Source organism: Medicago sativa, chromosome 1 (genome assembly GCF_051527215.1).
Source record: "Medicago sativa cultivar Bolivia chromosome 1, Bolivia_mono, whole genome shotgun sequence".
Taxonomy (NCBI): Eukaryota; Viridiplantae; Streptophyta; class Magnoliopsida; order Fabales; family Fabaceae; genus Medicago; species Medicago sativa.
Genome location: NC_140749.1, coordinates 31672984 through 31686937, shown reverse-complemented (window position 1 = coordinate 31686937; position 13954 = coordinate 31672984). Strand labels below are relative to the sequence as shown.

Genomic DNA, 13954 nt, shown 5'->3' with positions numbered 1-13954 from the left:
ATGTCGTTGCATTAGAGTTGTGTCGTTGCATAGTCAGAGATGGGGGCTTAATGCCCGACAGGTCCTTTATGACCTTAGAGATGGGGGCTTAATGCCCGACATGTCCTTTATGACCTTAGAGATGGGGGCTTAATGCCCGACAGGTCCTTTATGACCTTAGAGATGGGGGCTTAATGTCCGACAGGTCCTTTATGACCTTAGAGATGGGGGCTTAATACCCTGGTGGTACCACATGCATATTATCAAGATGTTTAAGATGATTTAAGATGTTAAGATGTCAAGTTGTCGAGTTATCATGATGCTAAGGTATCAAGTTGTCAAGTTGTTAAGATGCTAAAATGATTGAGATGTTAAGAGTCGCATTGTCGAGTCAAGTGATGTTTGAATATGAAGTTGTTTATGAATTTGATTATGAAGTTAATTATGATAATGCTTTGTTTATGATAATGTTATGTTTAGATAATCCTATGATGTTACATGATTATTGTTAAGATATGTGATGATATTTAAGTTGTCAGATGTAATTTATGATTTATGAGCTTAATATTATTGTTTGAGAAATCTCACCCCTTCTGCTTGAAAATGTTGCTCTTCGTATTGGTAACTTGCAGGTAATCAAGAATAGGCGTGGTCGTGAGTGGACTCCTCACTCTGTGTCTTTAGGTGCTCTGATACGTAACGGGATGGGACTTGACTTTCCTTCTATTCCTTACGTATAGTTTATGAACTTTTATGAATAAATGACAAAACAAGACTTTATGAGATTTCATGTTGAGGCCTGCGTGCCAAATATTTTTATTATGTTGAACTAATTTCCGCTGCGAAGTTTTGAATTATTTATGATAAATGATTTTGAAGAATAAATTGTTATTTATTTAGTTTTTGAATTTTTAAGAAGTGTAGCATTCCGTTTAAAGTTGAATTACTCTGATGTTTTTAATTATGAAATTTTTACGTTGGGAAAACGGGGTGTTACAATTGGTATCAGAGCAGGTTGGTCCGTCCGGCCAAGTAGTTGAGTCGAGTTGTGACGTTTAACAGTTAGGATACCATCATTATGTTATTCTAATTGTTGTGTGTTGTGCAGAGAAGAAGAGGAGACCTGGAAACTACTAATTTCATCTGTTATAAGATAACTAGGATGGCTGGAAGAGATGATGCTGCTATTGCTGCTGCGTTGCAGGCTGTGGCTCAGGCTGTGGGGCAACATCCTAATGCTGGTGCTGGTGCTAATGCTGAAGTGAGAATGTTGGAGACTCTCCTGAGGAATCATCACCCTACTTTCAAAGGAAGGTATGACCCTGATGGAGCTCAGACATGGCTCAAGGAGATTGAGAGGGTCTTCCGTGTTATGCAATGTACGGAGGATCAGAAGGTGCGTTTTGGTACGCATATGCTGGCTGAGGAAGCTGATGATTGGTGGGTGAGTCTTCTACCGGAATTAGAGCAAGATGATGTTGTGGTTACTTGGGCTATTTTTAGGAGGGAATTCCTAAACAAGTACTTCCTGGAAGATGTTCGCGGGAAGAAGGAGATCGAGTTTTTAGAGCTAAAGCAGGGTGATATGTCTGTGACGGAGTATGCTGCCAAATTTGTGGAGTTAGCTGATTTCTATCCACACTACACTGCTGAGACCGCTGAGTTCTCTAAGTGCATCAAGTTTGAGAATGGTTTGCGTCCCGAGATCAAGAAGGCCATTGGTTATCAGAAGATCCACAATTTTTCTAATTTGGTGAGTAGCTGCAGGATTTATGAAGATGATTCAAAGGCTCACTATAAGATCAAGAATGAGAGGAGGAGTAAGCAGCAACAAAATCGTGGAAAGCCTTATAGTTCTCCAGCTGATAAGGGCAAGGAAAAGGTGAATGATGAGAGAAGGCCTAAGAAGAATGAGACTCCTGCTGAGATCGTTTGTTACAAATGTGGAGAAAAAGGTCACAAGAGTAATGCTTGTGGTGAGAATGAGGTGAAGCGGTGTTTTCGTTGTGGCGTTAAGGGGCACACGATTTCAGAATGCAAACATGACGACATTATTTGTTTCAATTGCGGTGGAAAGGGACATATTATTGCTCAATGTACTGAACCAAAGAAGACCTGGCTAGGGGTAAGGTGTTTGCCTTATCTGGTACTCAGACGGAGAATGAGGATCGTTGATCTGAGGTACAATTTCGAGGATGAAATTCTTTTAAGTTGGGGAGAGTTGTAACGCCCTCCTTTTATTTAATTATTTTTATTAAGTTAGAATCTATTTATGTGATTTATTTATTTATATGAGGTGTTAGTATTTTATTATGTGGCATTATTCTATTATTTATTAGAATATGAGAATTATTAGTGTAAGTAGAATTGGAGGTTAGAATAGAAAGAGGAATAAGTTGTTGAGCCTAAATAGATTGGGAAGAATATTTTAGCATTATAAATAGAGAAGCTTAGGTTAGAAAGAGTTTACAAAAAAAAAACCGCTTTTTGGAGAAAGAGGAGAAAGAGAAGAACTCAGAGAGAGAACCCTAGGAACGAAGAACGCTGCTTTTGATTTCAGAAAAACAATCTAAGGTAAGGGTGAGACTATCTTTCACTAATATTAGGTCTGTGAATCATTAGATTGCATCTAACATGCTTAGGATGAGTTTGTGAGATTATGAGAAATTAGTAGTATAATTGAAGGTGAAAACCTTGATTGATTGTATAGAGTTTTGGTAGTTGCTGTGTGGTTTAGTGTGGTTCTATGATTTCGTATCATTCCTTTGATCCCAGGTTGCTGCAACTTGAATTAGTTTCGTTTTTGTTCTCGTATCGTGAGTAGTGAGAATGTAGAGTATTAACTATCGAAAGCTATATCTACTATATATATATTAAAGGTAATGTCCATTGAATTTACCAATTTGCCCCTATGAGGGGCATTTTGGTAATTCAATTATTGGAGGGTGGGTTTTTTTTTTAGGGTTGACCTATGAATTTCCATTTTTGCCCTAACCAATTTTTTTTAATTATTTTCTAATTTTTATATTTTTAATAACTTTTAATTATTTTCCAATTTTTATATTTTTAACTATTTTTCAATTTTTTCTCCCAAATTCAATTGCTTCTACATTGCCGTTGTGGGAGATTAAGGTATCGTTTGACCCGACTTTTTTCAAACTTCTCTACATTTTTAAGGAGAAGTTAGGCCGAATACAATATCAATTAAGTACTTACTTAAAAAAGTACTTTTTTTGAACGCATAAAATTGAATGGAATGAGCTTTGACCAGAAGCTGTTGAATGTTACTTTAAAAAACTACTTCTCGACAATTTATTTCACAAGCACCTCTTTTCAACTCACGCTGGGAACCTTTTCTTACAATATCAATTAAGTACTTATTAAAAAAGTACTTTTTTTGAACGCATAAAATTGAATGGAATGAGCTTTGACCAGAAGCTGTTGAATGTTACTTTAAAAAACTACTTCTCGACAATTTATTTCACAAGCACCTCTTTTCAACTCACGCTGGGAACCTTTTCTTTATTTTTTTAATATTATATTTCAATGTATTTTTTTTCTTCCATTTAACTTTATTTTTTTTTAACCGTTCCATTAATTTTTTAAGGAGGTTCCATTTAATTTTATTACCTTTTTTTCAAAGGAAATTTATTATCTTTTTATCACTTATATATTTAATTTCAATATCGTTTAATCATCACAATCTCACAAAGATTTTTATTCACAAATATATACACACATTAACGTTTAGAGTAATATTTTATGTCCGTCTGTCTGTTTTTTTGTTACCCTAATGCATATAATTTTTTTAGTGTTGCTTGGTTGAGTGTTACCTCACCAATTTTTTTTAACTATTTTCCAATTTTTATATTTTTAAAAACTTTTAACTATTTTACAATTTTTTATTTTTAACTATTTAAAACTAAGTTGATGGTTCATGGTTTTTAAGGTTTATATTTTGACATATTACAATAATTCACAATTATCCGTCATTTTACCATCTATCCTTTCAATGTAATCTTCCGGACTGAATATTTCTAAGCATATGTGAAGAGACTGAATATTGCTTAGCTGATATTACTTTTTTGACGTCAAAGAGATTTTTTATTTTTTAACGGTCAAATTATTAATAACCAAGTTCCTACACATGATGCTAAAGAGTTTAATGTGTTTCTTTCGTTCATTTTGTGTCATGTAAGTATTGGTGTTAATCCCTTTTTGGTAACTCTATGACAGTAGCGCTCAATTTTATAATTTTAACTAATATGTAATTTATGATGTTTTCCTGCTTTTGATAAAGCTTTCATAAATATTTTGATAAAGATTTATAATTTTTGTGCAATATTCATTAATTTGTTCATTTTTACTTCGGAACATTTTTTTTTACAAATTTGCCACTAGGAGGGGCAATTTGGTAATTCAATTATTAAGAAAATTTTATCGCCCACCTAAAAATCCTCAATAATAACCTATTTTTATTTTAAATTTTTTTAATTAATCTTATTAAGTTCACCGTTTCCACTTCATTCATATCATAAAACATATAGATTACTCCATCCGGTCACTATTATAAGCAAAAATCAACTTTTTAGGTTCATTCATTAAATGATGTATTTTGTCTATAATATGGACCAAATACATCATTTAATGAATGAACCTAAAAAGTAGATTTTTGCTTATAATAGTGACCGGAGGGAGTATATAAGAATCATGAATTTTCTATGAATTATGTATGATTTATGAAATTTTAAGTGGATTATGTATGGATGTTTAAAAGTTGAAGTTTTTTGGTAATTAAAAAAAGTTTTTTGAACTCCATGGGTACTCATGGATACCTCAATACCCACGGGTACCCGTATAGTGGGTACCCACGAGGATACGGGGCTGGCACGGGTATCATATTTATCCAACGGGACGGGGACGGGTATCATATTATCCGTACCCATGGGTATCCATTGACATCATTAGCCTTTGTTGTAGATCATGTGAAAAGATTTATATATGTTGAAGCTAAAACACAAAATGATATAAATTAGGTAGAGAGGCTTTCAGTTATCTGTCTGATGCAAAAGTTTGTTCACCTGAAAGAACTAGATACTAAATTGCAGTTAATATCTGCCTTTGCTGTAGATCATGTGAAAGGATTTATATATGTTGAAGTTGAAAGTCAAAATGATATAAATCAGGTAGCTTTGGTAATAGGGTTTTCATTGGTTTATAAATAGATATCAATTATTACTGGAAAAATGTTTCTACCGCTGACTAAATATGTTTTCATTTGTTACTCTTGATCAAGCCATTTTGAAGATTTAATTTTGTAATTTGTAATGCAAGAGTACTATAAATATTGTATTATGGTTTATAATTATCTGTCATTTCGCAATCTATCCTTACAATATAATATTTTGTCAAATACGTTATTGAACCCCCGTGCGAAGCACGGGTTTGTAGCTAGTATATAATTTAAAATAATATAACTTAGCAGAACATATAGGATCTGGTGTTTTAGGTCTCTTCATGTTCATGACTAAAAGTTATACCCTTGCCATGATTTTTCTCGCTGCTATAGTATCGTAGACACATAGGTAGGTGAACAATTAGGATAATAAGGAAAATAATACTACTATATGGCAATTTTTGAGTAGCTTAATTAACTAGCTCAAACTTCCTATGCTTCTTAATATTTTTTTTTGGAACCAAACTCTTATTATTTTTTCTTTTCATTTTAATTATAGACTATAATCAACATATTGGTTTAATATCATGATTTTTGTACGTGCCTTAATAGTTTTGAGTGGCTCTGATCCTCTCTCGGTTCCACATGTTTGATGAGGAATTAACTCCATGCTAGCCTATAAATAATAAGTTTGGAAAGTTTAATGATGAAGTATAATTGGTGTAATATTGGATGATGTGTGTTAATGAATTATTTAACGATATGTTATATATAGATGTGTTATTTGAATATGTGTGATTTAAAGATGTGTTATTTTAAGACGTGTGCTTTTAAGATGTGATATTTGACATTGTGTAATTGATGAGTTATTTATCGAAGAGTAATTGATAAATTATTTGATTAAGTGTAATTTGTGATTGATTTGATAATGAGAAACTGATGTGTTATTTAATGATGTGCAATATATGAATTATGCAATGATTGTAAAATTGATGTGATAATTGAAGATGATTATATAGTGATGTTGTTATAAATATATTAAGTGAATACTTGTGATGTTTTAAGTTAATGTAATTCATTCATCGATGATAATATGTTGTGAACTGTTCATATGCTGTCTATGTTGCTGTTGGATCTTAGTGAAGTTGTATAAGTCGGTCTAAGTTGTAAAGATTTGAGAAGTTGTCCATAATAATCGAATTATAAGAGATGTTCATGAAGTTGTCTAAGTTGTACGAAAGTTATGTCGTTGCATTAGAGTTGTGTCGCTGCATAGTCATAGATAGGGGCTTAATGCCCGACAGGTCCTTTATGACCTTAGAGATGGGGGCTTAATGCCCGACAGGTCCTTTATGACCTTAAAGATGGGGGCTTAATGCCCTGGTGGTACCACATGCATATTATCAAGATGTTTATGATGATTTAAGATGTCAAGTTGTCGAGTTATCATGATGTTAAGGTATCAAGTTGTCATGTTGTTAAGATGCTAAGATGATTGAGATGTTAAGAGTCGCATTGTCGAGTCAAGTGATGTTTGAATATGAAGTTGTTTATGAATTTGATTATGAAGTTAATTATGATAATGCTATGTTTAGATAATCCTATGATGTTACATGATTATTGTTAAGATATGTGATGATATTTAAGTTGTTAAATGTAATTTATGATTTATGAGCTTAATATTATTGTTTGAGAAATCTCACCCCTTCTGCTTGAAAATTTTGATCTTCGTATGGGTAACTTGCAGGTAATCAAGAATAGGCGTGGTCGTGAGTGGACTCCTCACTCTGTGTCTTTAGGTGCTCTGATACGTAACAGGGTGGGACTTGACTTTCCTTCTATTCCTTACGTATAGTTTATGAACTTTTATGAATAAATGACGAAACAAGACTTTATGAGATTTCATGTTGAGGCCTGCGTGCCAAATATTTTTATTATGTTGAACTAATTTCCGCTGCGAAGTTTTGAATTATTTATGATAAATGATTTTGAAGAATAAATTGTTATTTATTCAGTTTATGAATTTTTAAGAAGTGTAGCATTCCGTTTAAAGTTGAATTACTCTGATGTTTTTAATTATGAAATTTTTACGTTGGGAAAACGGGGTGTTACAACTTCACCCACCCAACCATACTTAGCAAAGATCTTCCATAAATCCCCTCTATTAACATCTTCATTGAAATTAGTAACAAAGAAGGATGTTGTTGTTTGGTCAAGGAAATGGAACGGTGTCTTGGCTGGAATGCCCTTGTCGGAGCTCTCTCCTCTCTCATAGTGTGAAACCCTAGTTGCCCCACTTGTCCCTTTTCCCCTCTCACTCTCTCTCTAGAGTCATTTAATAATAACAAAATTAAAACGACTTGTGACAATCTGTAATTGTATAAAAGTTTAAAAACTATAAATTTTCGTCCCACAAATTAAGGACATATTTGAGACATAAATTGTTAAGTTTCTTTTAGGATATTGAGTTTGGGGGAGAGATATGGTAATAAAACAAAATTGAATGAAGAAGAATTGGTTCTAAACTAATTCATACAGTTACTGTTATTATATATAGCATATTTAGTTCCTCATGAGGATATTCCTGTTCTTCCTCTCAATTATGTTAAGAAATTAATTCATATAGATTAAGCTCAACACCCTCAAGAATTAGGGCATCTGGTGTCATAAAGAATTCATTGAAAAGAGAAATTTTATTTAGTGTAATTGTAATACTCTATTATAACAGTCATGATACTACTACTTTGCTTATTATAATTTTGAAGTTGCATAAGATTGATGTCAATACATTGTTTCATAATGGCAACATTAATAATACAATATGGTGCAACTGCATAAAACTTTTGTGCCAATAGTACAAAGTAGATGGTTTGCAAAGTCTTGAAATCCACTTATGAGTTAGGCAATTTGTCTCGTGTATTACCACAAATTCTCATAGAATAATTGTCTCATTTGATTTTGAGATAACGTTATAGAGAGTTGTAGATTTAGCAAGCTCAATGGGCATGAATTTATATTCCTAATTTAACGTGTCAATTTTATTTTATTTAGGCAACTATGATATATGTCAGTTATGTGAGACCAAGAAAATCTCTAACAAAAGTTTAGTGATGAAAGATCTTGAGGACACCTCTTTTGTATTATGAATTTCGATAATTAGTGATTTTTCTCATAATATCCTTTAGATTTGACAAAAGAGTTATATCAATAAAGTTGAAAATAAGTTGACATATACGATAATAAATTATGGGTGATATCAATCACAGGGAGACTTTTCAGTATCAAATATTGCCTATTAGAAAGTTTATGAATTCAAAAAATGAAGTATTTTTCTACGCTTTGACTATAGGATTCTTATGTATGATCTTATTATATGCATTCAAAGCTTGAATTGTTGAAAATGCAACCATAAAGATTATTAAAGAGAACATAAGATCTTATGCTCACGTCAGAGATCTAGCAATTTGGAGATCAATAGATATGTTAGACTCTGACTTTTGGATGTCTATATATAATACACATCCTAACCAAGGAAATGACAGTAAGTATTTATGTCACTTGGTTGCATATCTTTAAAGGTATTGAAAGACTACTTAAGTTATATAGTGACAGTGATCATAAGTGGGTGCATAGATACTTTGATTTGGTGGTGTTAAATGGGTTCGTTGCAATGATCTCAAAGCATGTAAAGACGACTTCTTTTCACATCTATGTTTTGGGTGAACTTGGTGTTAGAGAATCATGGACTAAACTCTTAATTGTCGGACCCTTGTCTAGCGTGGAGCGTCATGTTGGAACAGGAAAAAAAGGTGATATATTCTTTATAAAAAATGACGATGGAATAGCTTGTTTTGATTTACATACCCAAACAATTGAAGATATGGGTGTTAAAGGGGAGTCTTTTTGTTGTCACTTTGCAATTTCTAAGAAAAACCTTCTTTCGTTTCGCCGAATTAGGTGTTTTTTTATCCCAAGTTTATAGCTTTCTCTCAAGAGATTTATGAGTATTGTTGTTGTTAGGATTTAAGATTTTATTACCAAGTTGATTACTCTGAAGCCATTTTGATACAAATGGGCTTGCTATTTTCCAATAATATATTTACAATCAATATATTTACATAATAGGAATTAATTGTAATGTATTGTATCAAAGGGAGCATATTTTTTATAATTAAAATGAAAAATTAATTGACAATTAAGACACACTTAAAATTTTGGTAGTGGAGTATTAAATACAAAAAAGGAAATTAAAATCCTTTTCAGCTCCCACTATACCGCTTCGTTTGACGTCCCAAAACAAATTAATCTCATCTTCTTCTATTTTGCATTGCACAAAATAAAATATAAATCCCTTCACCTTCGAGAAGTCCATGGCTACAAATTACAGTGACATGGTTAGTAACACTAACTATATTCCTGATGACATTTCCTTCTCTATTCTTTCCAAATTACCCCTCAAATCTCTCAAAAGATTTACGTGTGCTTGCAAACCATGGTCTCTTTTATTTCAAAACCCTTATTTCATGCAAATGTTCCGCACCAATTTCATATCTATGCATCGGTCATTATACAATGACACATATCTCTTCCTAAATATAAAGGAGATATTTCCACATCCACATGATGGTTCTGATTTGTATTTGCTCTCTGGCGACAAATTTGAGAATAGGGTCTTTTTGAAATGGCCAGTTTCATTTGAACAGGATGAGATTTATGCTGATATGTTGGATTCTGGTATTAATGACGTTCTTTGTTTCTCTGATCTTAACCATCGATTTGTTGCATTATGGAATCCAGCTACTAAGGAATTGGAAACTATTCCGCCTAGCCCAGCTGAGTTTTTACCTTTTTATACTGTTTGTTTTCATCTTCATGGATATGGTTATGACCCTTTTAGTGACGACCATAAGATCATTCGTCAGGTTAAAGTTAGTAAATATAAACCTGATGACAACGTTGATTGGACTTATCTACCAACGACACCACGCCCATTTTGGGAGATTTATAGTGTAAGAAGCAACTCTTGGAAGAGACTTGATTTGGATATGCCTATAAGTATAGGTCGTAAGGTGTACTTGAATGGATTGTGTCATTGGTGGGCGAGTACGATTGTAGCTCATGCATACATGGTTTCTTTTGACTTGAGAAATGAGAACTTCTTTACTACACATTTACCCTTGGATATGCAAGATAGCTATCCTGATGAGTGGGTACTGAAGAGAGAACGTGACAGTGATCATAAGTGGGTGCATAGATACTTTGATTTGGTGGTGTTAAATGGGTTCGTTGCAATGATCTCAAAGCATGCAAAGACGGCTTCTTTTCACATCTATGTTTTGGGTGAACTTGGTGTTAGCGAATCATGGACTAAACACTTCATTGTTGGGCCCTTGCCTAGCGTGGAGCGTCCTGTTGGAGCAGGAAAAAAAGGTGATATATTCTTTATAAAAAATGACGATGGAATAGCTTGTTTTGATTTACATACCCAAACAATTGAAGATATGGGTGTTAAAGGGGAGTCTTTTTGTTGTCATTTTGCAATTTATAAGAAAAACCTTCTTTCGTTTCGCCGATTTAGGAATTAGGTCTTTTTGTATCCCAAGTTTATAGCTTTCACCCAAGAGCTTTATGAGTATTGTTGTTGTTAGGATTTAAGATTTCGTTACCAAGTTGATTACTCTGAAGCCATTTTGATACAAATGGGCTTGCTATTTTCCAATAATATATTTAAAATCAAGTGTACGAGAAAGAAACATTTGTGATATGAACCTTTCTTTACCATTATTATTTCCTATTGCATATTCTTTTGATTCCAACCCTTCTATTGTTTTTTGCTTCTACTGTTTTCTCTTTCCATTTTATTAACATAACCTTCTCAGGCTAAAACAATGAAACATCACTTTAACACCATTCCCTTTGATTTCATAGCTTTACTATTGGTCTACATGGTTATATTGTTGACCCCTCATTTATCTATTATATGGGTCATGTGTGAAGGAACTTTTAGTTTAACATAGTTTGAGCTTTTGCAAAATCCTCCCCTGACTCGCACCCTGCTAAGTATTACATGAATACTGCAACCAACCAATAATGGCAATCATCCTCTCACCGTGTACACCTGCACTATCATGATCTTCCAATGCAACCTGCATAATGTAGACACCACCACTGCAGACTGTACTTTATCCCGGTGCCCCAAGTCATCTGAACCAAAAATAATTAAACAATTAAAACTCTATTGACATACGTTAGCAACCATGTATTCCTTCCCTCACTTCTGTGCATATATCAGCAAACAACTCCTCGACACAGCCTTCCCAATTATTTCCTTGTTCTTATTATGATAGCTCTTATTATGATTGTTTTAAAAACACTGCACAATGCTGTAATTCACACACACGGCTTAAGAGGCTATACTCTGCAACACACTAACACTGTCACATTTTGAAACACATTACACATGTAGCTTCTAATAAACAAATGTATATCACAATATTTGTTTAACAATAAATGAAAATATTACTGTGTTACAAAATTTCTTCAAATTAATAGTTACAAGCTCAGTTCTCATTTACAACGTCATTTATCATTGGTTCAACAAAATAAAATTAAGAAAGTGAGTCATACACACATCTATTACACTTCCCAACATAGTTATATACGTATAAGATAAAATAGATATATGATAAGTGATAAATAAGCATAAGACTAGTGAGTTTTAAGGCACTCTTCTTTTAAAGGGAAACTCTGCAGCAACTTCAGCACCATTTAGTACTAACTAGTGAATTTTGATCTATGTTTAGACCATGTTCCTTAGCTTCCATGGTTTAGACCATCTTAAATATTACTAAAGCAAATAAACAAACATGAGTATATATAGATATCATGAGCAGAATGCATTGAGTTTCAAATATGTGCCTCTTACATTAGATCAATAAAGTTTTCTGAAATATGAGATATTTCTACAAACATTTAGTGCACGGAAGAGCTCGTCCATAAAAGGAGAACTGAAAATCAATCCAATATGCCATAGAAAGATAATAAGCATTAAAATAAAACTAGTGAAGCCAAACAAGTACTACTTCCTATTGTAACTTTAGCTTTGACTACAAAAGCAATTAATTGTCTATTTCTCCAATTGCACCAAAGTTTTCCTTGTAAGGTACGATCAGACAATTCTCACTTTCTCCTTTAAAATCAATCTCCTCAAACACCTGAGTAGTTAAATCAAAACAAACTACTTTACCGTTTTTTTTACTTAAGAATATATTATCCTTCTTTCCAACTTCGATAGACCGCTCCATACAAGACAAAGGATCAAATTCGAAGAGTCTAGTCCATGATTCCTTGACAGCAATTTCACCCAAAATTGATATGCTGACGGACATGGTATCATAACAATCTGTTAGTAGTGCAATGTACCCATTTAACACCATCAAACTAGAAATAGATCTAGCATGCCAATCTACGGGTGTTGTGAAAAACACCTCGTTGCTCAAACTGAATGACACAACAGAAAATGTTTTACCATCCCAATCCCCAAACCAATGGCACATCCCATTGAAGTACACATTAGTGGTATTAGAGATAGGAACTGGCATATCAACAATGGATCTTCTCCAAGAGTTACTTCTTACGCTATATATCTCCCAAAACGGGTCAGGTGTCATAGGCAAATCTTCATCCCGAGAATAACCATTTAATATAGGACGAAAACTTACATGCTGAATAACCTTGTAGTCATCTGTAACATGGTCATAACCAAATGCTCGAAGATGAAAGTCATCGACAAAATTAGGTAGACACTCGGAAAGCCTAGGAGGAATGACCTTATTTTCTCCGGTAGCAGGATTCCAAAGTGCTAAATTGCTATGATCTAAATGGTCATATAAACAAATAATGCCATTGATAGATGAACCTAAAACATTAAGAAGAAAAGTATCGTCAAATTGAGGGGGAGGATCCAATTTGACCTCATTCTCAAACCTCTGACCTGAAATCGAATAAAACAAACATGGAAACGCAACCCAGATGAAGAGGAAACACACATATCATCATCATCATCATCATCATCATCATCATCATCATCATCATCATACGGTGAATGAGATTTGGTAACAAGATTGTTGCGGAAGTTTTGAATGAAATTAGGGTTTTGAAATAAAAGAGACCATGATTTACGAACGCAGGTAAATCGCTTGAAAGACTTAATAGGGAGTTTAGAGAGAATACCGAATGCAAGATCGTCATGTATATAGCTGCTACTGCAACTAAACTTCTTCTGATTTGGAGCCAAAGCCATAGATTGATTGAAAGAGTTGTGGAACACTTGAACGAATGAAATGGAACGTGCCTACGACACATGTGGGATGGTAATTACTATATACCCCCTTCTTTCTTTTTTTTGGTTACACATACCCCCTTCTTTCATTTCTTTGTAAAAAAATGAATATTAATTTACAATACAATATTAATATTTTTAAATATTCAATAAGCCCCCTCAAAAATAAAGGCAAAATTATACAATTAGTCCCTTAACTTAATTTTAGGTACAATTGTCACGATTTAGTCCTTTATGTTATAAAATGACAATATCTTATCATTTTTTATGAGATTTTTTCAATGAAATTTGATTTTCTAGGCTTGTATGATGAAGATTTGCATTTGTCTATGAGTTTGATGAATTTTTTTTTTTTTGAGTTTTTGATTGTTTTTTTCATAAAATCAGTTTGGTATGCAGAGAAATATAAAATCCCAACTATGTTATCTCCTCAGAGTCTAATAAGTGTATTGAAAATA

The 13954-nt window shown here is 33.2% G+C and overlaps 2 protein-coding genes across 2 annotated transcripts; one reads left to right on the top strand and one right to left on the bottom strand.

The window, feature by feature from the left end:
• The first annotated feature begins 9525 nt into the window (after positions 1 to 9525).
• On the top strand, positions 9526 to 10740 carry LOC146954317 (F-box only protein 8-like). Its single transcript, XM_085744354.1, has one exon. The coding sequence runs from the start codon at positions 9526 to 9528 to the stop codon at positions 10738 to 10740; it is 1215 nt and encodes a 404-aa protein (XP_085600480.1).
• A 1533-nt stretch (positions 10741 to 12273) lies between these two features.
• LOC146954316 (F-box/kelch-repeat protein At3g06240-like) lies at positions 12274 to 13457 on the bottom strand. Its single transcript, XM_085744345.1, has 2 exons — positions 13388 to 13457; positions 12274 to 13148 (listed from the first exon to the last, which is right to left on the bottom strand). Exons 1-2 carry the CDS (start codon positions 13455 to 13457, stop codon positions 12274 to 12276), a joined length of 945 nt encoding a protein of 314 aa, XP_085600471.1.
• Positions 13458 to 13954: the final 497 nt, after the last annotated feature.